This window comes from Vespa velutina, chromosome 17 (assembly GCF_912470025.1).
Source record: "Vespa velutina chromosome 17, iVesVel2.1, whole genome shotgun sequence".
Taxonomy (NCBI): Eukaryota; Metazoa; Arthropoda; class Insecta; order Hymenoptera; family Vespidae; genus Vespa; species Vespa velutina.
In genome coordinates this window covers 4,348,461-4,370,504 of record NC_062204.1, presented here as the reverse complement: position 1 = coordinate 4,370,504, position 22,044 = coordinate 4,348,461, and the positions used below count along the sequence as shown (strand labels likewise).

General features: G+C 39.4%; 3 protein-coding genes across 8 annotated transcripts in view; 1 reads left to right on the top strand and 2 right to left on the bottom strand.

Annotated features, from left to right (window-relative positions):
• Positions 1-2,090, bottom strand: part of LOC124955196 — an 88,925-nt gene extending 86,835 nt beyond the window's left edge. The window contains exons 1-2 of one of the 2 annotated variants that reach the window (XM_047509291.1): positions 1,780-2,090; positions 773-998 (exon numbers count right to left, since the gene is read on the bottom strand). The gene's annotated coding sequence lies outside the window, so the exon portion shown is untranslated. The remainder of the gene's footprint in view (positions 1-772; positions 999-1,779) is intronic. The other variant, XM_047509290.1, reaches the window with a different exon arrangement.
• Positions 1-4,879, top strand: part of LOC124955166 (neuroligin-1-like) — an 88,018-nt gene extending 83,139 nt beyond the window's left edge. For all 4 annotated transcript variants that reach the window (XM_047509170.1, XM_047509171.1, XM_047509172.1 and 1 more), the window contains one exon: positions 2,393-4,879. In XM_047509170.1, coding sequence (XP_047365126.1) covers positions 2,393-2,920 — 528 coding nt within the window. In that variant the 3' untranslated portion in view covers positions 2,921-4,879. The remainder of the gene's footprint in view (positions 1-2,392) is intronic.
• Positions 3,664-18,909, bottom strand: LOC124955176 (G-protein coupled receptor Mth2-like). Of its 2 annotated transcripts, XM_047509221.1 has the most exons (8): positions 16,188-18,909; positions 11,131-11,431; positions 10,831-11,059; positions 8,895-9,118; positions 8,559-8,637; positions 6,593-6,774; positions 6,333-6,516; positions 3,664-6,261 (listed from the first exon to the last, which is right to left on the bottom strand). In XM_047509221.1, the coding sequence occupies exons 1-8, from the start codon at positions 16,863-16,865 to the stop codon at positions 5,925-5,927; spliced, it is 2,214 nt and encodes a 737-aa protein (XP_047365177.1). In that variant the 5' UTR covers positions 16,866-18,909; the 3' UTR covers positions 3,664-5,924. The 2 variants fall into 2 exon arrangements, with proteins under 2 accessions (XP_047365177.1, XP_047365178.1); XM_047509222.1 differs by lacking the exons at positions 8,559-8,637; positions 8,895-9,118.
• Between the last annotated feature and the right edge of the window lie 3,135 nt (positions 18,910-22,044).

The window sequence follows — 22,044 nt, the reverse complement described above, 5'->3', positions numbered from 1 at the left end:
ATCCGAATCAATCAAATAGTTTAGAAATCTTGCGTTAATACCATCTTATAATAAATTGCATAATATTAACGTATCGAAATGATTGTACGTGTAATATAAAAAAAAAAAAAAAAAAAAAAACAAAAAGAAATAACAAACGTTTTAAAATTTAATTCCAGTTAAAACGAAGATTTATACGCTGAATAGGTGGGATAATGGTCGAACGAAATATCTATAACGTTACGTAGTCGAGTTATTAACAAATACGATGTACGACGAGTAAAGAATGGTTAAACGTAACGTTCATTAAGTAACGCGATATGCAAGGTGAAATATTAATAATATCGACGGTCCTCTTGAATGTGTGCGTCCGTTCTTTGGAAGCACTAGAAAGAGAATAAATGACGGCGTTATGAGCAAGAGCAGACGTAATTATAAGCACCATAGCGTGTGTTCCTAGAGTAACGGTTCATAATGAATATCTAGGATATAAATCCAACCACTGGCGCTTCTAAATGTTATTCTATCCATTGCATCTTTCCCATTCTTATCCGCATATATCGTGTACATCTGTGCACACGTATGTATCCATCCATATATATATATGTAGAACGACGAAAAAGCGCAGAGAAACGTATAGGCTTATATTATCTATCAAATATTGAAAGAATTTTCTATAGTTAACTTTTCGATAGAATTTTATCAAAGATTTTCGGGCATCGATTAGCGCAAATTTTCAGATGATCGGTTCGTTAACGAAACGAATAAAGAATTATGGCAGGATGATACTCACCGCGTGACATCCAGGTGACTCGATCACATCGAGGGGAGAACAATAGAAGAGAGGACCTTGATACTCTTGAACCGTCGACGATGCTCATCAGACTCGACGTTAACATAAACCCCCTCTTCACCTCGAGATATGTACCTACGTATAACGTAGTACATACGTCCTCTGCTGCATGGCGCCGTAATGTCGCAATAACGCGACGTATCGTGTGTCTTCTCAAATTAGCACCCTATAAACGATAATATCCCTTAGCTCGCAAATTTACGCCCTCTTATGCATAACATGCGCGTGAGACTTCAACGAGTGCGCATACATAAGGGAGGAAAAAATAGCATCCTATACACATTTGCATACACATGCAAAAAGACGAGCGCAACTCGTACACTTGAAGAAAAAGAAAGAAAAAGAAAGAAAAAGAAAGAAAAAGAAAGAAAAAGAAAGGAAATACTTTTACGATCGGAATCCTTGCGATCCATCGAGCCACACTCTGCCAACTGATACGACACCGATAGTAATACGTATGTATATAAACGCGAAGAAGAAACGTTTGTATTTTATTTGAGTCAAATAACCTTCGTTCTTTCTCCTTGTCCTATTCCTTGTTGTATATATATATATACATACATATGTATACATTTAACCGTACGAACGCGACAACGGGCCCATTCGCAAACGAGCAGCGACAGAGAACGTTCATAGCTTTGATCGATCGAAGATATCTTTTCTTTTTTCGAGACAAATTTGCGTACTGGCGTCTACATTTATATCTATATGCACGGCTGTATATGTACGTATCATGGGTCGCTTATGGTTACCGACTTATCGGTCCTACAAATTATCGTAAAATACATCAGATCGAATATACATATATATATATATATATATATATATATATATATATATGCATAAGAAAAAATTATATTATTATGATTAACGACGTTCGAAAGAAAGCGAAAGAGAGCGACGGTCTTTTGGATCAAAACGTGCAAGTTCGAACGTAAATGACTTACCATAGGCGATGGCGGAGAATAGAAGAAGACGTAGCTGCTATTTGTCGGCAATATCATCAATTTTCTCTGCATAATTGGAGATAATTTAATAGAGGAGCACCTATCGTCGAAGCGAATCTTAACGAACGAAACAATCGACTGACGAAGATCGTAACGAGTCGCACGAAAGGGCGCACGCGATTGGTCTAAAATTCTTGACGATCGTCTAGTCCTGCTTCGCGATTCGTCGACGCGTCTCTTACAACGGATAATACCCCGAGAAAAATGGACTCGTCCATTTCGGATTCTTTCGTTATATTTTCTCGATCGTTCGAGTATATGGACTTGATGACGCGAGCTTAACGCCAAATCGTAGCTCCTTCAAGATTTCAACGAATAATCGATCGGAAAAAAGAAATATCCTATGGATAAAAAATTAAATGAGAGTAGTTTCTATGGGAGTAATAACGGCGCTCGACTCGAAATAGACTCGTCCGTTTCATGATTGGTCGATCGAGATTCTCTTCCTTGATCGCTCGTTTTATACAGGGTGTCCTTAAAATAATGACGTACTTTTGTATATACCTTAGAATGCGTTGAAATACGTGTTGAGAGGAATTCTCTTCTGTTTCAGAATCCCGTGGCAACGTCCTTCGAGATCTTCTGGATGATATTCGAGCCGATTCTCTTCGGGATCACCGGGACGCAGATATCGATCGCCGAGCTGAAAGGAAAAACCGTCTATCTTGGGATCAGTTGTCTCATAGCCGGTATCGTTATTCGGATAATCGTGACGATATTCGTAGGAATTCGTAGCAAGCTCAATACGAAAGAAAAAGTCTTTATCGCTCTCTCGTGGATGGCAAAAGCTACGGTGCAGGCGGCATTAGGACCGGTCACTCTCGACGAGGTTAATCGGGATAACGCCGAGCAGGTCGAATACGCGAACACGGTACTGACCCTTTGCGTTCTTTCTATTTTATTAACGGCACCGACCGGCGCGATCATCATATCGTTGTCCGGTCCAAAATTATTGACAAAAACGACGACCCCTAGCGCACCGCCGGACGCTTGGAAAACGAGAAGACCCTCGATACGAGATATTTCGATCATCAACGAGGATCCCGATCTCGAAGAAACTGCGAGCGAGAGGAAACCTTGATTAATTTTCTTTCGACCTTTGCCTTCTTTCTTCTACTTTATATTCTTCTTCTTACGTTCATTCGTTTGTTCGTTTACTCGTTGTCTTTTTATCGACGGATGCCTCGAGAAGGAAATACGTATCCTTGCCTCCTTCTCCGTGTGTCGTAATTCTTTTTTTTCTTTTTCTAGCTATTACGTTTCGTTTATTATCTCGCAGCGTAAATGGGAAGCTGTGTGTATGTACGTACATGTGCGCGCGCGCGCGCATGTGTGTGTGTGTATGTGTGTGTGTGTGTGTGTGTGTGTGCGCGCGCGTGTGGTGAGAGCGCAAGTACCTCCTCTACGCGTAAGTACACAAGAGTTCGAACCTTCTTCGGTCTCCGGGAAGAGAACTTTATTTCGTAAGGTCAATGCGAACAAATAATAGAAAAAGAGAAGGAGAAAGAAAAAAACTTAGTCTCTTACGTGCGTCCTTCTTCTCGATGAAGAAGATCGTAGTCTCCTTGAGAAAAGTCATCCGATACAATTCTTCGCGTTTCTATTTTTACTCGGTTGTCTGATGTCGCGGATAAAAAGTTGAAATTTTTCCTCGAATTTGCCATCCTTTCGAGTACCGAAGGAATAAATAAACCGTGTACAAAACGCGACATAAGAGTCCTTGTTGTACTATCGACGTTTTTTTTTGTTTTCTCTTTTTGACTTACTTCCTGGTCAATCGATATAACATATTTTATATTCAACGAGGAAAAGGACAAGGCAATGTTGCATTTACAATGAAAATTATATTAAGAATGAAAAAAAAATAAAGTTATTTTGACTCGTCGAATGATAACGAAACAATATTATATAAACTTAGGGAAATAAGATGAGAAAATAAGGTTTATACGTGTATGTACATATTTGCCCACATCCAAAGGTTCGATTTTGTTTGTATATTTTTGAATCGTAGAGATCTCTGTAAGATTAGACGCGTTATGATTATATAGATTTCCAATCGCGTGTAGATATTTGTACATATTTTCTGCGCTTACATGCCGCTTATCACCTATTACACGAGAGTGCGATGACAAAGATAACGAGTTAAACATAGTATAATAAGAATCCATCTATAATCTAGCGAGGATGATATTTTATAAACGTAATCAACAATTGAACGCTCTCAAAGTTAATCGACGATACGATTAAAATGATATATGACGTTTCTTCGCGAGATAAGATTTTCGGATATATATATATATATATATATATATATATATATATATCTATATATATATATAATAATAAAAGTATTTCTGCGATCAGTCTTTGAGCGATATCTTCTTTCTCCTTATCGTTCGTCCTGTTCCAAGAAGAAACGATAGTCTACGAAGAAAAGAAATAAAAGGAGAAATATGCATGGAGAAACAGGAAAATTAGTGCGGCTGGCACAACTTTCCGAAACCTCACTATTCTTTGCCCGGTAACTACTTCGGAAGTTCGAAGATGAGCGAAGGAACGAAGCTGATGAAATTGTGATGCTGCCATGGATTCTTTTTCTTTTTTTTTTTCTTTTCCTTCCTTTTCTTTTCTTTTCCTTCGGAAATCCAAAAACTACAAGTACCGTGGTAAATCTACAAATGTGAGTATAGTTGAATAAAAGAGAAACGATAACAGAGAAAAGAGAAATATTTTTCTAGAAAAATGACTTTTTAATCAAAATCCTTTGATACTTTTTATCCGCATGCTCTTGTACCATTTATATAATGAACAATTATCGTTTATAAAGCTTAGCCGTACGGTAGAAGGGAAAGGAAAAATACGATAGGTTTGTCGCATTGTATAAAACTATACGCTATCATTTAGGACACATGTCTCCGAGCGTGTTGCTTCTTCGTAACAAATTGTAAAGACTCCCTCTTTCTTTCCCCTCTCACTCATTCACTCTCTCTCTCTCTCTCTCTCTCTCTCTCTCTCTCTCTCTCTCTCTCTCTCTCTCTCTCTCTCTCTCCCTTTGGTAAATTTAATGACGTAATAGGATTACTTCTTGAGAACATCAGCTTACGTTACGAACGAGAAAGCCTCTTTGGTATCTTACGAGAGGAGAGAACTCGATCTCGATTTCGTCTTCGTTTGATTCTATATGGTCTACGAGCTACGTGTTCGAACTAAGTTACAAGCGTGGAAAATGTATGAAGCAAATTGCAAATACGTTAAAAGCTTTTCCTTGTCGGTATAACGTAGAAGACGACTAGTTTCTCGAAAATGATTCATAACAATGTCCGATTCGAAGAATATACAAATATGTATGTCACTTCGTTCGCTTTCAATAACTAGATGATAGTTAATATTTCAAGGCAGCTTCTCACTTATCGTTTCTCAACTTTGAAAGATCTTGGAGAATCGTGTTTCCTCATAACTTTGCTATTTCTCACGAGAGACAGCTTTTTTTTTTCTTCCTAGAGAATCGAGTATCCGACATCGTTACTCATTTACGAGGTAACAAAAATAATCGCTCGAAGCTTGGCTAGAACGTTACTGCCTGTACGAACGGATTTAAAGATTGCAGAAACATCGCTCGTTAAACTCAAACTTTCGAGCGTAAATATCTGCCATAAGAAAGTCGTAAATATCTTAAAAACTTTAACCGGACAGTTCCAGCCCAGTCGAATGATCTCGTGCGAGATGATCTTGCTTAGAGGACCAAAAAGAAAAAAAAAAAAAAAAAAAAAAAAAAAAAAACAAACAAACAAAGAAAAAAGAAAAGAAACAAAAAAAAGATAAAAAAGAAAAAGGAAAAAAAACGAACGGAACGTCGATGGCGTCATTTTCTTAACTTTATACACAAAGATCTTTGTGGTCGAATTTGTTACTTCTTTCCTCTTCGCGGAACCCGTAGTACAACGTAATAATAATAGAATATTAAAGCGGAAGAGTTGAAAAGTTGGAGTGCCATAAACCAAAGGCGCAAAAATAACGCACGCTTTGAAGAAATCCCTGATTAAGTGTAATACTTCGATCTATGTAAAATGTTCGTCCTGTTTTCGTCATGGCGTCAAGCTCACTTGAAACGTAGACATAAGCGTGCTATTGCTAGCACTGTTTTTCACCCTACAAGTGTCGTGTACGGCGGTCGTTGCGTTGCTCGACAATCGTTTCTTGTCTTCAAACCCCAATCTTCTTCGTAGCGCATAATATACGCGGCTCTTTAGAACAAAGAGAATGAAGATCAATAGTCCCTGAAGGCAATTAAAGGTGTCCGAAGCATAAAAGAATTCTTCGCGCCATTGCAAATCCTTGGCGTAATTGTTGAGAAAGTAAGAGACAATCTCTAATATCCAAGATATTCCCATAACGATGAACAGCTTTATATTCATGATCAATCTACGGTAAATGAAAAAAGTCTTATAAATGTAGGATTTAACTTTACGATAATAAGATCTTCAAGCACTTACTTGGTTCGATCGGCCTGAAATCGTTTGTTTCTAATGTCCGAAGGATCCGTGATCACTCTGTTTATCTCAGTCTTTACCTTGTTGCAATTTATAGATGTGATAACGAAGAAGACGATGTTGATTAGAAGTTGAAGCGTCAACGGTGCGATGAAGAACAAGAGTTCACCGTGAAGATTACTTCCAGCTACGAAGCAACGTCAAAGAAGAAGATGTTTCAATCAAATGAATCTTCCATATGGTCGGAATAAAAATAATCTTACGTGTAAACCAACAGCTTGCTCGTCCGATAGTAGGCCGCAAATACTTTGGGAAAAAGTCGGTGTGATCGACCACGATTCCTAGGACGGTAATCAAGCAGGCCAGGCCCCACGCGTACGCGCAGTACAACAAAAATCTTTTCCTGTGTCCTCTTCCTCTCGTCGATGTGTTTCCACGCGAACCGCTGAAGGAAAAAAGATAAAAAGAAGGGGGATAATGGCGTACGAGGAGACGACGAAAGCGTGTGAATCGTTTTCAAAGGAAACAAAAAGAAAGAAAGAAAAAAAAAAAAAAAAAAAAAAAAGAGAGAAAGAAAAAAACGCGCCTCTTGCCTTTTTCTATTCTCGAGATATCTTTGCGACTTACTTGCGACGAGGAATAAGAATTTTTTTGTCACTTGATTTTACTTCGCCTCCCGACGACGTCCTTGAGATAAAGTTACATAAAGGAATCCGACGTATTGTCAGACAAGATTATTCTCGATTCTCGGTAGACGGCCGATAAGTAAAGAAACATGACATCTCATGGATTTCTCATAGATCTCTCATAGATAATATCTCTTAGAATTCCGATAACTCGATCGCGAGCTTAGGCTTCGAACTTGGAAAAGCTACGTGGGACGATCGTCAGCGTGGATCTATTTTCTTCGCGCATTTACAAATCTTCCGTCTAGAATAGCCGCTTGAAAACACAAACAAAGTTAAGACCGTGGAACGACGAGAGACAACGCACGTCCTCCGCCATTCGATTCGTCGATTCCAAAAGTGCCGCTAGAAGAGATTCGCGAGTCTTCGCAAATCGTTAAATAGAGAAGCCAGGATGGTGGCTCTATTTTAAATGGTCGACATCGCTCAACACGCTCTTTTACACTCGCAAGAATATAAATATATAAAAGAGTAAAAAAGTCAATCTGTTAAATTTGCGACATAAAGTTTAATTCCTCGATAATATATAAATCTGTCAATGATATTATATCGATTCGTATTAATATTTATAACTTGTATCGTAAATTCCATAAATGCGACGATTAAACAACTAAAATTCATCCGTGTTTCGTTTTAACGATGTTCTTTTGTAATTGAACTTTCATAATAGATCGCGATGAACGCGCGCAGTGCACGATAATTATGCGTTAATTTCGCGAATTTTCCATAAACTCGTAGAGTAATTTGGTTACGCACTTTAAACGAAAGGACGGAGGGAGAAAGAGATAGAAAGGGATAATTAGAGTTAAAATCGCTAGGAACTGACCACGTAATACATACCAAATTATGAACGTATTCATAGCGACGTAATCTACGTTTACAACGCGTCAGAGTAAATTATAACGTACCTTAATATTACAAATATTTATGCAAACGTCGTCTCGCATTCCATCTTAAAATATAATCGTAAAATAAATGCCTTGGAATGAAACCGGACCGCATCGTAGGTACACCACACTTGCAGCGAACGCGTTGTCAGAATCGCGTTCATTAGCGCAGAAATTAGGGAGAGCCTCGGGTGCATATCAGAAAATTAACGCGAATGGTACGACTGCGAGATGTCGAGATGTCGAGATGTGAAAATTAAAAATGTACATGTATATATATATATATACATATATAATATTTCCCCAGCTAGTCGTCTAATCGTGGTAATATTATAAAGTCGAGATCATTATTTCAATTAACACGAAGAGAAAGTTTTGCTAGGATAATGTACGTTAGAAGATAATCCTCGTAAGAAGTAATTCTATACTCTCGTTTCGTAAAATTGAAACATTTCCTATTTTACAAAACGAAACTCGATATCGACGTAATATTTAATTAAAATATCTAAAGTAAGTAGCTGCGGATGAGGATAGAAGAAGATAAAAGGAAGGAAAAGAAACACAAGATTCACGAGCCACGGGCGTCTAATATAATCCTTATCGATCGAAGACATCACGAAGGAAGAGTGAGTGACTTATCGAAAGCAATTTCTTACCCGAAAGTCCACCATATGTCGAAGCACATGACGTTGAGCCAGGAGAAAGCCGAGAGGAAAGAGAATAGCATTGCGTAGCCTGCAAAAACGGAAGTACGGGTATTAGTAGTTCGAACGCCTATCTCGACGAAAAGAGATCTTTAAATTCTATGTGTTCAAGATGAATAGGGAGAAAAAGTTTGATCAAAATAAAAAGATCGATCTTGGACGTTTGCGAATAACCGCTATAATTTTAGCTTTTCGGGAAAGAAATTAATGAGATTATTTCCTTTTTCAAAACACTATACTAGAATGATTTTTGCGACATGGCTTTTAATCCACGCAGCACACGCTCACCTAAAAATTTGCACGATACCGTGGCTATCGATTCCTCTGGAGTACTGTCTGGAGTCAGCCAGGAGATCAAAAGCAGACAAACGAAAGCCAAAAGGAGGCTGCCGACATGGCACATGAGAGTCTTGCCATGGAGATTCTGGAGAACAGGTAGGCAAACGTAGACCACCAACGTTGTCAGCAAAAATGCGCAGCTGGTCAACTGAAGTACGCTATTAATGCTGCACCTGAAAGCATCAAAGTCGACTTGCCGTATAAAAGAAACGATCTTCTTTAAACGACTCCCTTTGAATAGGACTTGGTCTATTCGAACCTTGCCTCCGGCCTTCTCGGAATACATAATCTTTAAATACACCTCACTCTAGGTGCTATGACAAAACGAAAAGCAACTTGTGATCGAAAATGCCATTCAATTTGTTTTTCTTTTATTATATAACTGACCATTAGCTACCCATTCTTTTGTGGACAAAGATAAAAGTAATAAAAATAAAATTACAAATCGACCATAGGAATGTTTCAAATACTGGAAAAATAGAGTTATATTTCGACACAGGCATTTTGAGGTAAACGTTCTCTCTCTCTCTCTCTCTCTCTCCACTTGCTCTTACAACATGTTCTTTTCGTCTGCCATACGTCTATCGTTATTTATTCTTCTCTTGGAAGATATACGACTCGTTCGTTGTAAACGTCTGCTAGCGTTGCAAGTGCGAGGGGTTGCAAAAGGGACGCGAAACGAGTCAGCAGCGTAGAGAATCAAAACTCGAGCATCCGTTCTATAAAGGAATCGACTTTCTGAGAGAATTCTCTTCTCTACGACCGTGTCCATCCACGTTACACGCCCACGCGCATGCACACATTGGACAGAGAGAGAGAGAGAGAGAGAGAGAGAGAGAGAGAGAGAGAGAGAGAGAGAGAGAGAGAGAGAGAGAGAGAGACGATCCGCATAAAGTAGAAAACGTAGAGCGACGAACGGGGATGTTCTACGATCGCCTCCATCTCCTCTCCTTCTATTGGATTTCGTGAAACTGAACTGCCTGCTTTAGTTGTTTAAACTCGGCAAAGTTAAACAAACCTTCCACGCAATAAACGACGCCCATCCATTGTCTCGAAGCGCGCGTTCGCGCGAAACGAGAGGACGGATAGGGAGGGAGAGATAGATAGAAGAAAATGGTAAAGCGAGGAGATACCGTTTTCACGAGCTTAGATCGAAAAGAAGCTAAACCGGGATAATAATTATTCTCAAAGGAGAACTCTGTATCTCTGTTGATACAGAAACGGGTTAAGATCTCGGTCTTTGTAAAATTGATCGCGAGGATTATAAGATATCGCAAGACGAAACTCATTAACCTGCAACAACGAATAATATGGAGATAAAAGGAAAGGAAGAAGATGATACGTATGCAAGTTGTAAAGCGAAAGGTAGTAATATTAATAATAATATTAAATATACGTATGTGTGTGTGAGCGCGCACGCGCATGCATTTTCGTTCGAAGCAGCGTGATATTGTCAATGTAGGAATTTGAAAATAATAAATACCGATAGAAACGAGATAATGCAAGCGCGTACTATCGTTATCAAATATTCGCATTAATTACTCAACAATGATGATTGGAACGCGCGGCCGTAATCCCTACCACGACGATCATAAATAATAGCTCGTTCTCTGCGTTATGCGATAATACATTCGGCAAATCGTCCTCGTTAATTCCTTCATTTCGTTAGTTTTCACCTCATTGACAAATGCATTTTTCTAGCGTATTATTGTATCTTCTATACCGTATACGTACAAATAAATAGGATTGGAAAAAATAAATAAATGGAGACCATCATCGAATCTTAGAGGACAAATCGAAAAGTCGTGCTTGAGTAGGAGAAAATAAGAGAGAGAGAGAGAGAGAGAGAGAGAGAGAGAGAAAGAGAGCATCGATAGTATCGTACCGTAGTCGACACGGTGGCGCAAAATCCTCCGCGAAACACACGAAAGGATAAAGGCCTTCCTTGTAGTTGGAGCTGTTGTAAAAGATGTCCATGCAATACTCGTAGTGATCGTAGACCTTGTAATCGGGCACGTCGATGTATCCTTCAGGGGTAATGCTCCAATTTTCTTCCGGACGCACGGGATACATTCCTCTGTCCTTGCACACTTTGCCAATGAGCAGACCATAATCTATATGGGAAAAGGAAAAAATAAGAAAAAAAAAAAGTCATCGAGTTTTAGTAATAACCGTAGAGGCCAACCTTCTCTGAAGAAATCTTTGTGAATCGACGAATTCAAAATCTTCTCGTGAAACTCGATCGGTGTGATCGAATCGTCATACAATTTTTGACATTCTCTTTTTCCTGATATCAAAAACTGGTCCTCCGGACAGCACTTCCTGATGCATGACTTTCCCGAACAAATTTCTTCATCTCGGCAGAGCCGTAGGATCAGTTTTCCGTTCGAGATCGTGGATTCCGGAGTTAGCTCGATGCAAGCGTTCTCTTCCGTCAGCTTGATCTCTTCTTTCCTACGTCCGTTTTGGCTCAACGACAGTGTACCCTAAAAATTATATTGCCGATATAGGATCGATCGTGCTGCAAGTATGTTTGCCGAGCGCGTATAGAGAGGAAGAGAGAAAAAGAGATGAGCCCGTATGCCCGACATATCGGATGAATACTTAATAAAACTTCCTTGAAATTTGTGAGTCATGCATCGGAATAATGCCGCGAGGAAGACGAATGGGAACAACGAGATGACTCGATCTTAACTCTTTTGTTTTTCTACAAAAAAAAAAAAAAAAAAAAAAAAAAAAAAAAAAAAAAAAAAAAAAAAAAAAAGCAAGAACACACGAAAACACAGAAATCTCGAGATCTCTCCTTTTATTATCTTTTAATTAGAAAATAATAGTCGCGATATCTCCAACCTATGATTCGTCTGTTTGCGATTACTCTTCGATATTAATCGGATATATTTCTGCATATTCTCTTTCGAGATAGAGGAAGGTTCTTGAGACTTCACCGCAGACAAGTGTATAGTAAGCGAACGGAAAGAATCATAATCATCGAGAAATACAAAGAATCAAGAAAGTATACCGTCATTATGTAACGCTCGACCGAACGTTCGCCTTGAAATTTGTAACCACTAACGAATACATTTTCTCTCCTTCGTGAGAATTCCAAAGCGATAGCGATCGAGTTCCAACGCGCGACATAATAACGCGAATAAACGCTATCACTGCGCATACGATTGATTACTAATTAACATGGCTACATAATATATCGTTAATAATGGCTCATAGTATTTGAATTAATTAATCACTCGGTGACACGCAACGCGCACAGGGCTTTGCGTTACAAGGTTGCAACGTCCAACGAATCCTTTGGAATTTCCAGTTAAAACAATTGTTTTATTATTACTAATGGTTAACATGCGAATGCTTCTAATCATTTTTCAAAGAAAAACGCTTGTGCGAAGATTGAAATGTCAGTACGAGGAATATCGTGACAAGGTTTGTAACGATAGTAGACGAAGAAACAGAAATCCCTTTGTCTAATCCGACATCGAAGGTACTTCCCGCAATGCGGTGGTCCTTCATCCTTGCGGAAGAACCGCGCCGTTCAACTACGGCACCGGTTCAAAGTATCCACCACGCCCCGCAGATTTTCCAACGATGAGTCGGATTTATTTACCGTGAGCGTTCGTTTCCGCAGCAGCAGTAACAACGACGACTACCCTTCTCTCCCGCTCTCTTTTCCTTTTTCTTTTCACCGAACGTAGGAAGTTTTTGGAACTCTTCGAAGCTCCGACAAAAGATCCTCGTGAGGGAGCAAGCGATTCTACTTTCGTGCTACGAGGCACGTTCGATTAGCTTCGACTCGTCGGAAAGATAAAGGGTGGTGGGGGAGAAGAGAGAGAGAGAGAGAGAAAGAGAGAGAGAGAAGCAGCGGAGAATAAGAAATTCCCTGAGATCTCTCGCATAAGAGTCACTCTCCCGAGAGAAAGGATTATTTTAAGAGTATCTTCTTTTGTTATTTTCACGCGCAAAATATTTTCGAATCGATATTTCCGATGGGAACGATTGAGACAAGAAATGTTTAAAGTGGTAGTGATGACGAATTTTTTCCTCCAATCTATCTTCTTTACTATTCGCATCTTCATCCAAGAGTTCGTGGATTTAAATGTCAATAGTATTATTAGTCGTCGAAGGTTTTTTTCCCTTGCGCAAGTCGCCAGGCTTACGTTCTTTTTCGCATAAAAGTCATAGTTAGTTTCGAGAGACATATCTTCCTTCGTCATCCGTCGGGGATAAGAAGCTGCCATTCTTCGAATATTATCTTTGGAAGAAAAAGAGCCGGCAAAGATAAACTCGTGAGGCGTGAGGTCGCGAAGCAAGTCGGCTTACTGGTTGACTGGCTGTTGCGAGAGATTCGCTTCAAGAGAGATTAATGTGCCTGTCGCAACTTTGTTTGTAATGAAGGAACCGTATGAGGGATCCTACGACGATACGAGAACGACGTCATCGCGATTGGTTAACGAAATTCTCCGGCAAACGATGATGATGATGACGGCGACGTCGTCGTTAAGTTCCGCTCTCCTCGATCTCACGGCGTGTCAATAAGAAAGGTGAATAGAGGGAGCTTGGATGTTAACGAGGATCAGCTTGGCTCCTTCTAATACGATCTTTGCTTATCTCGAGTGCTTTCCTTCTAACAACGACGTATGTTGCCCTCGTAAAAATCGATCCTCTACGAATATGTATATATCTTCGATAAAAGAAATCTTAGGGCATTGTAAAATAGCTTTAATTTCGATCAATTTATTCAAAAAGTTACAGCCTGCGAAAGGGAGTAAAAGAAATAAATTTACGAGGATAGTTAAACGAGAATCTAAGCCCTCGAATAATCGTTTAAATTTACCGAGCATCAAACTATCGTTTAACACGTACTCCCGATATCGGAGATCCTTCTCTTCTATCTTGTAGTTTAAAATTGAGAACACGTTGGTCGGAAGCAGCGTCTAGAGTCTTCCTATCCTACTAGGGTAGATAAGAATTTCAAAAGGATGCTGTGTTGATACGCTGCCAATCCGTATAGATTGGATAATTCGGCGATTTAACTTTTAACAGGTGTTACGTTCCTCGCGACTAAAGAATAGCACACGATTGAAAGATTATCTAGTCGATGTATCTCATTCTGACAACGACGTTCGCAAAACCAGTTTTTCTTCTTCATTCAGGATACGCCTACGTATCTGATCGCATAGATTATTTTTAATCTCAAAATTACTCCATGAGTGATCCTCGGCCACCAAGGTTACAAGAGAATTCCCCGCAAAGTAACAAGATGTATTTGCCTACGTAATCGACAACTTCCGTATGATATTTCGATTCTTTCGAGTTCGATTGAAGAATCAGAATCTGGATATTTAATTCGACAGAACGGAATAACAAAACAGCATATTTGTGTGTGTGCGCATATAAAAACAAATTTATATATGCACACATATATGTACATTCGAATGCACATAACGGAGCATTATATTGTCCATACGATGGACGTAAATATTTATTCTCATTCCATCGAGGTATGAAATTCTGTCCGTTTTGCATCGTATCGACGATAAATCTCATTCAACGTTGGAATCGTTTCTCGTTACTTTGATGTAACTCTCTATGTGCTTGCAGAGAATATTTTATGTGTATAAAATAAACATAGACGATATGTCAGAAATTGCTCGCACCGTTCCGTTGTACGACGCGTGCACGTTACCACCTCTTTCGCGATACGATCGTTTACCTTGACTTTTCGCTCGAAAAGTGCCTCAAACGAATAATCGAGCGATTTTATCTTGCGTGAATGGTCTTATTTATAACGATTCTCTTAATGAAATTCTCAACAATGTGCAAATAATTCTAAGAGTCAATAAAGCAAAAAAAAATTGAATGCACCATTTATTTTTACATCGATGTAGATGAAAAAAGTAAAAAAGAAAAAAGAAAAGAAAGAAAAGTAAAAAAAAAAAGACAAAAACCAGGAAGAAAAAATATCTGACTCGGAGCACTTTCATAACCATCGACTAAATTATTTATTCGATACTTTAATGATGCAAAATAGCACGCGAGTGCATTCGAGAGAAAGCTGTGAGAAGAAAATATGTACGTAGGTAAATGGTACATAGAAACGTACTACATGCACAGACGAGTATGTAAATAGCGAAGAGCGCTCGTTCGGCTGACATATCCGCAAAACTGTCATCCAAAATCCACACATGACACGCGTCGCACGTGTGGCGCCGTTATATAAGCTCGACCGCAAGAAATGACGTAGCAATGTGACAGAGTATATAAAGGATCGAGCGAATCCTATGTAGGAAGGTAGCTAGGTGGAAACGATGCGAGCGTCCGCGTCTACGTTGACGCACCTTGACACTTTGAGATGCGGCATCCTGCCAAGGATCAACGACCGCCGCTATAGGGAATCGTCATAGAGAGAGAGAGAGAGAGAGAGAGAGAGAGAGAAAACAAGAAACGCTACCATCGTGAAAAATGGTTCCTCTCCCCGCTACGTAAATCAATCCCAAACGAGATGCGTATCTTTGAAAAGATTCAACGTGACAGCAAAGAATATACATAGTGTAACATCGATACACTTTGTATTCTAGATAGATAGATATAACGTATTTCAATGTACTCCATTCTCTATTCATTTTTACGATGCATTACAATGTTGCAAAGAAAAAATGTAAGGATCATATTTTCACACGTGGATCATGAAATTTTAATCGATAAAAGCCAAGGGAAACATTCAAATCCGGGACGGTCGAAAATTTTAACGATTATTCACTTTTTTTACGGCTCTTTGCAGCATCATCAAAAGTACCTATCTTCGATATACGACCGACACGTACCTTTACGATCGCACGAATAAATTACTGATTTAAAAGCTTATCGAAGATCATACCTTCTGATAATACCCGTTATCGAACATTGGTGCACTTTTTTTTCCCACGCAGAATATAGGTATTATCATCATAACAGGGGTAGCTTAAAAACGGGTTTTTTGCTTTTTTAATTACGCAAAAGTTAATACTCAAGATGCACGTGTAGATCTGTTTATATCGTGCAAACTTGTAAATAAATCGTCCAAATACGGCAGTGTGTGCTCGATGCAAACAAACACTAGTAGCGGTAGGGAACATACGTATGCACGTAAAGCATCGTGGACGATGCGAATACCGCATTAATTCGAAAGGTCCTAATTTCAGGAAATTCGAAAGACTAATAAGAGAGAGAGAGAGAGAGAGAGAGAATACTTACTTTGAAAGTTCGATCCTCGAAGATCAAATTGCTTGAGTTTATGCGAAAATCGAATATGACTCGTGGACAATTGGGTGGACCTCTCGTCACTGCTAGAAAATCGATCGAGTCGATGATCGGTAAGAAAGAGAAAAAGGGATCACCCGAAGAAAGGAAGGAGGTATCGTTGATATAGGATATAGATGGCACGCAGAATCTCGTATCAGGATCGAAGAGGGTATCCTTCGGACAACATCTTCGAATCGTTGTGATTTTTGGAAAGGACAATCCAGTTGCTTCTTTCCTCGTGTCGTCCTCGTTCGAGTGACAATGAACGATTATTGGGGACTCCTCGTCGGAAGACTCCTTTCGGAGAATCTCCAAACAAGCTGGACTTCTGAGGAAATCGTCTGGTTTGATCTCGTTGATAAAAGTAGTTGCGATATCTTCCGGTTTCTCGCACCTAGGAATACCTAAGTTGACGCCATTCGATAAAGGATGCAATTCCATCGCCTGGTTCGGCGCGGGAACGCAGTCCACCTTCGATCGGCCGGAAAAAATTTCCTGCGGTGGACAACATTTTCTCATTCGAGGCTCGTTGCTCGTCGATACTTTCACGGATAGAAAGATCAGAATGAGAACCAGATAATTTCTCGACGAGGACAAAGCGAGCGGATATCCTTCCAAGTTTCCCTTCATTTCTCAACGATCTGTTTCTTTTCTTTTCTTTCCTCTTCTTTTCTGTTTTCTTCTTTTTATTATCCTTGCAAGGAAACGTTTTCCCTGACTATCGTACGACGTTGAACCGACGCGAGTAATAAAGTAAGGTCACTTTCGTTGTTCTTTGCGTTTCTTCATCATCTTTCTTTCTTTTCTCTTTATCATCGTTTTCACACGCGTGTTGCGCACGTATCCGCAAACACACACACACGCACACACACACACACACACACACACACACACTGTATATGAGACAACGACGATATATGAGAATATTGAGTGATCTCTCTTTCGAAAGTTGGATCTCTAGTCGAGTGAGAAAACTAAAGGTAAGAGAAACTAAAAGAGAAGATTAACCGCGAACAAACGATAGAACAAAGTTGGTTGGTTTTTTTTTTTACTACCTAATCATTTACTCCTCGGATCATTAGCAAAGTCGTTAAGTATCGATAGCATTAGGGAATCGGAACAACACTTACAAGCTTTATCGTTACAAGTAAAAATTCGATCCCGTTTCGTTCCACGAGGAACCAAGATTTTTCCGTTAATCGCGATAAAACGAAGTAACAAACTCGAAACGAATTACATTCGTAAGCTTCCTCTCTGCGTTCTCGAGTCGAAAAGGAAGGAAATAAAATAAATTATTCCGCGATACCTAGGAAGCTAGATTAGAAGTAGTACTATCGAGCAGTCACGTAATTATCTTTAATAGGGTAAGTTCGATAAATTAGCCAGTAGATAAGGTTGGCACGAGACCGATCCTCGTGCTGAAAACGTGACGTTGAACTCTCTCCGGTATACCTTTGAAAATCTTAAAGCATCACCGACAATTTAACGACGATGTAACGACGGTCTAACGAGTGTTTTAATAAAATTTCTACTTCTACTTTCTATTCTTCCTTCGCGAAATCAATTAGACGCTCGTGAAAAATATCACTTTTTTTTCTTTTTTTCTCTAAAATTCTCAATGAATAATTCGGGACTTTGTCCTTTCCGCTTAGACCAAACTATCTACACTTTGCGATAATTCTTTGTAAGAATTTTTCAGCGTGCCTTAAATTCTAATCTTCGTGCACGATCTCGTGAGTTACGCTTCGTCCTTTCGAATTATCCTATCACGAGGTATCTCCTCTCTTTCTTTCACATCCTTCTATTTCCTAGTCTCTATTTCTTCCTCTTCTTTTTTTCTCGTATTATTATTCATCCACTGCTTCTCTCTGCTATTTCTCGCCGATAACTCTGCCGAGAGCCGAGCAAGACTTTTTTCTTTCCCTTTCTCTCCCGCTTTATCCCTTCCTTTTCCAGATTTATTATTCCCTCACGATCGTGTTCGCCTTTCAGACAAATCTTGCAATTTTCGTCGTTCGCCGAGCTCCTAGGCCCGTCCCAATCGTTATTAGTATTATCCTTGTTATTACTCCGTTTCTTCTCTCTCTCTCTCTCTTCTTCCACCCACTAAAAGCTAGATCCAAATCGGACCGAGCTTCGCTCGTTCCTCAAATTGCTATTCCTTCGTTTCCATTCATATCCACCGAGAACGAAGAGGCGTCTAGTAGCGGGTCGACATTTGCTTTTCTCCTTTCTCTCTCTCTCTCTCTCTCTCTCTCTCTCTCTCTCTCTCTCTCTCTCTCTCTCTGTCTCTTCCCCCTCCCCGTAACTCGAAAAATATATCTTGCAAAATCTTCGGAAAGTCGTCTTTTTTTGATTGAGTTTTCAACTCTGCTCTCGAACTATCGACGATTGTCGAATCATTCGTAAGTAGCGATCATCTCTCTCTTTCTTTCCTGGTTTGATCAAAGCGAGAATACGACGGAGTAGGCCGCTCGATGCGGTTAATACGAACGCACGAACGCGACTGTTCGCTCGTTCGTTCGCTCGCTTAGTAGGAACGTACTGAAATTCAACTTGTCGAACGAAATAGGATAGGGAGAACGCGTCTCTTTCTTTCTCCAATAAAAAGCATGGTCATTTTCACCCTACTTGCTTTATCCCTACCATTTTTTTTCTCCACAAGTCCTTTAGTATTTATTGCCTTTATAGAAGTTAAGCCGGTTTTTAGCTCAACCTAAGAAACTACCTGCCATGATTTTTTTTCGTGACGGCTCTCATTATATTGATATTTCAACTACATTTTAACGAAAGAAATGTCAAGAGGAAAACGATTAAGAGAAATCCTCCTTAGCGACAATATCCATCGATTATTACTTTCTATACGTTTATCTTTTCCCTTTCCTCTTATCCGTTATCGTGTAATCGAGGAAAACTTGACAGCTGATCGGTATCGCATAGCGATTACATATGTCCAATAGGATATAAAAATATACCGACGCTTTTCACGATACGAAGATATTTTTATGTTATATGAAGTACGTGAAGAATATAACAAAAAATCTATTTTTATTGTGGTAACGATAAAAAATGCATAAAGAACTTTTTGAAAAGGTTGCATCGAGTTTTTATACAAAAATCTATTGTCCGTTTTTCTTTTTTTATTTTATTTTGCAAATTCTCAATATGTAGTCGAAAATTCAGAGGACTTTTTTTATCCAGACTAAAAAAAGCCTCTGATGCGCACTGTACGTATATATTTCGAAATATTCGAAGTAGAGTTGTCATGTTGCGAGAACTCGTTCATTCTACCGTAGATGTATTTACTAGCGTTATCGTAATCAGTAGGCCAGTATCCGGTAGTTCGTCGACGGTACGAATCGTCGTCTCGACGTTTATATCGATGTTCCGCGTTCTCTCTGTATCGCATCATACGCATCAGACAAATATAGAGGTAAGTTTGTGATGGTGATGGTAGCGACGGTGCTGGAAACGCAAGAGCGTTCGCAAACATCCAACTGCTATTAATTGTTGTCGCGTGCTCATTAATGCAATTAACAGGAATTATGTTCATTGAGGCAGGAAAATCTGCATGACCAATTGGACTTTATGGCTCAGCCAATTACCTTAACGACGTATTCTGTCTTTCTCTCTCTCTCTCTCTCTCTCTCTCTCTCTCTCTCCCTCACCCTCTCTTTTTGCACATTTGTCATCGATCACGCATTATCCACATTCGAGTAGTAAACTTCTTTCATTCCCTATTATTTTTTTCTTTGACAAGTTGCATCGAGATATTCTCCCCTGAAATGAGAAGAAACAACGACAAGTTCGATCGTTTCCTTCTGAGCTTTCGACATCTACAAACTATCTCTCTTTCTACTTTCTTAACCTCCTTTTCTTTATCTTTCTCCCGCCTCTTCTCTATCCCATTTCTTCTCCATAGGGGGAATATCTTTTTTCCATTCGTTTCTTTTCCCTCTCTTATTTCTTCCAGGCACTCTCATCCACTCACTCTTGGCCCCCTCTTTCGAGTCATTATCTTCTCGCCCTTTGTTCTTCCTTTCTTTTGTATTCATCTTTGACAGATGGGATCTCTTGAAAACATCGAAGGTCTACACCTTCTTTCGAATTTTCATGATCATTGCTCGATCAGGAAATATGATAAAAGTGGATAGAAAAGATCTAAAGTTATATATGTTCAATGAGAACAACTGCTGCGAGTCATCGGTTCATTGATAAAATTCTCTAAATGTTATGTGAATTAAAGATCTTTCGTAACGAGTAAAAATATCAATTTATGCGAGACTCCCTGGATTGTTGAACCATTAACTCTGTAAAAGCACGTAGAAGAGTTTTACTAACAAGAAATGATCGTACGCCATACAGATAACAGAGGAAGGAGGAGGGCAATAAATAGAAAAAAGGGAAAGATACACGGGGTGTATCTATATATGGCTATTTTTCGCGACGCCTGGAAATCCCTAATGCGTTAACGCGTATTCTTATTCCGTGCAGCACGATGCACATGCAGTCGACGACTATCCAGACCGGGTACTCGCTTAATGTATACCTTTATTCTATCCAAGTAAAATAATTAAATCAAGGCGGTATGTGGGTGGGTTTATGCGCTCTCGGAAACACGTGGAGCACGCAAGTACTCGTAAATTTCTTGGCGCATCGGCACAATGAGAAATAGCTTTTACGATTTCCTAATAAAACACAAGCGGACAATCAAGATTCGTCGAAGCTTCGACGTCGCACGTACAATTGCCTAAACAAACGTAGTCCATCCTAAATAAAATTGGGCAAGATAAGAAATCGGTAACGGAAGACGAAGCTCCAAAGATCGTAATAGTTTGGTGGTTATTCCGTATGGCCGAGCTAAACGACGCTCGGCTTTGTATGGCTCTATTGTCCTTGTATTCGAGAGCTCGATCGATAATCTAATAGTAATTAACGACTTTAATAGATCCCCCTCGAGTTCGAAAAGGCAAGAAGATGGCCGAAGAAATTTATCGAGTTTAAGAACTCTCCGTGAAGCATTAAACCTTCCCTTCGCTTATATCGTCGAATATTGTTGAGGCCTAGTACTATTATTAGACACATAGACGCAGGTAAGATGTATATATATATACATTATAAACGAATTAGAAATCGTTTTACGTTATCGCCGATTTCAATACTTTCCGAGCGGAAAATTTTTGGAAATTTTTCACCCTCTTTCCTCGATATCACCCACGGTTTTTTTGGTATCGCTAGGAGGAGAAGGACGCTGTCCCGTTAATCCCGATCGCTTAACTTGCAAATTCCTGTTAAAATAAAGAAGAGTTCTTATCTCGGCAATTCTTTCTGAGTAATACTTTAGCTTTAAACTCTATCGTTAGATCCAACTCGCATCATCATGGTAACGTTTCCCGCGAGTTCCATTGAAAATGTCGTTGGGCAAACAAACGAGACGATTAAACGAAATTACAGAAACGGCGACGACGACCATGACGATTCCGGGCCGCTATTCTCCGGCGTCCTACAAGAATAAAAGATCCCGCCAAGAACATAATATTTCATCTCCGTGCAAATACGTATTTTCCCAAGGAAAAGGGCCGATTTTAACCAAACAAAACTATTTGATTAATTTCATAAAAAGTAGCTACTCGGAGGGGATTGTGCGGGATACAACACCCACGCCACAAACAATGGCGCGTCAAATTGGAAAGTATTTTTATTAAGAGGAAATGAAAAAACTTTTCCCGTCGGAAGCGGAAACATTTATGTAAAATAAAAGAAAAACAAACTAACTAACGATCGAGACAGTGAAGTACGCTCCTTTTCA

Excerpts from the sequence above, each read along its gene's own strand:
- LOC124955176 (XM_047509221.1), bottom strand. The coding sequence starts at position 16,865 with ATGAAGGGAAACTTGGAAGGATATCCGCTCGCTTTGTCCTCGTCGAGA. Across the intron at positions 11,432-16,187 it reads TCGAGGATCGAACTTTCAAA|GGTACACTGTCGTTGAGCCA; the intron begins GTAAGTATTCTC and ends TATAATTTTTAG. Across the intron at positions 6,517-6,592 it reads AGCAAGCTGTTGGTTTACAC|CTGGAAGTAATCTTCACGGT; the intron begins GTAAGATTATTT and ends GTTGCTTCGTAG.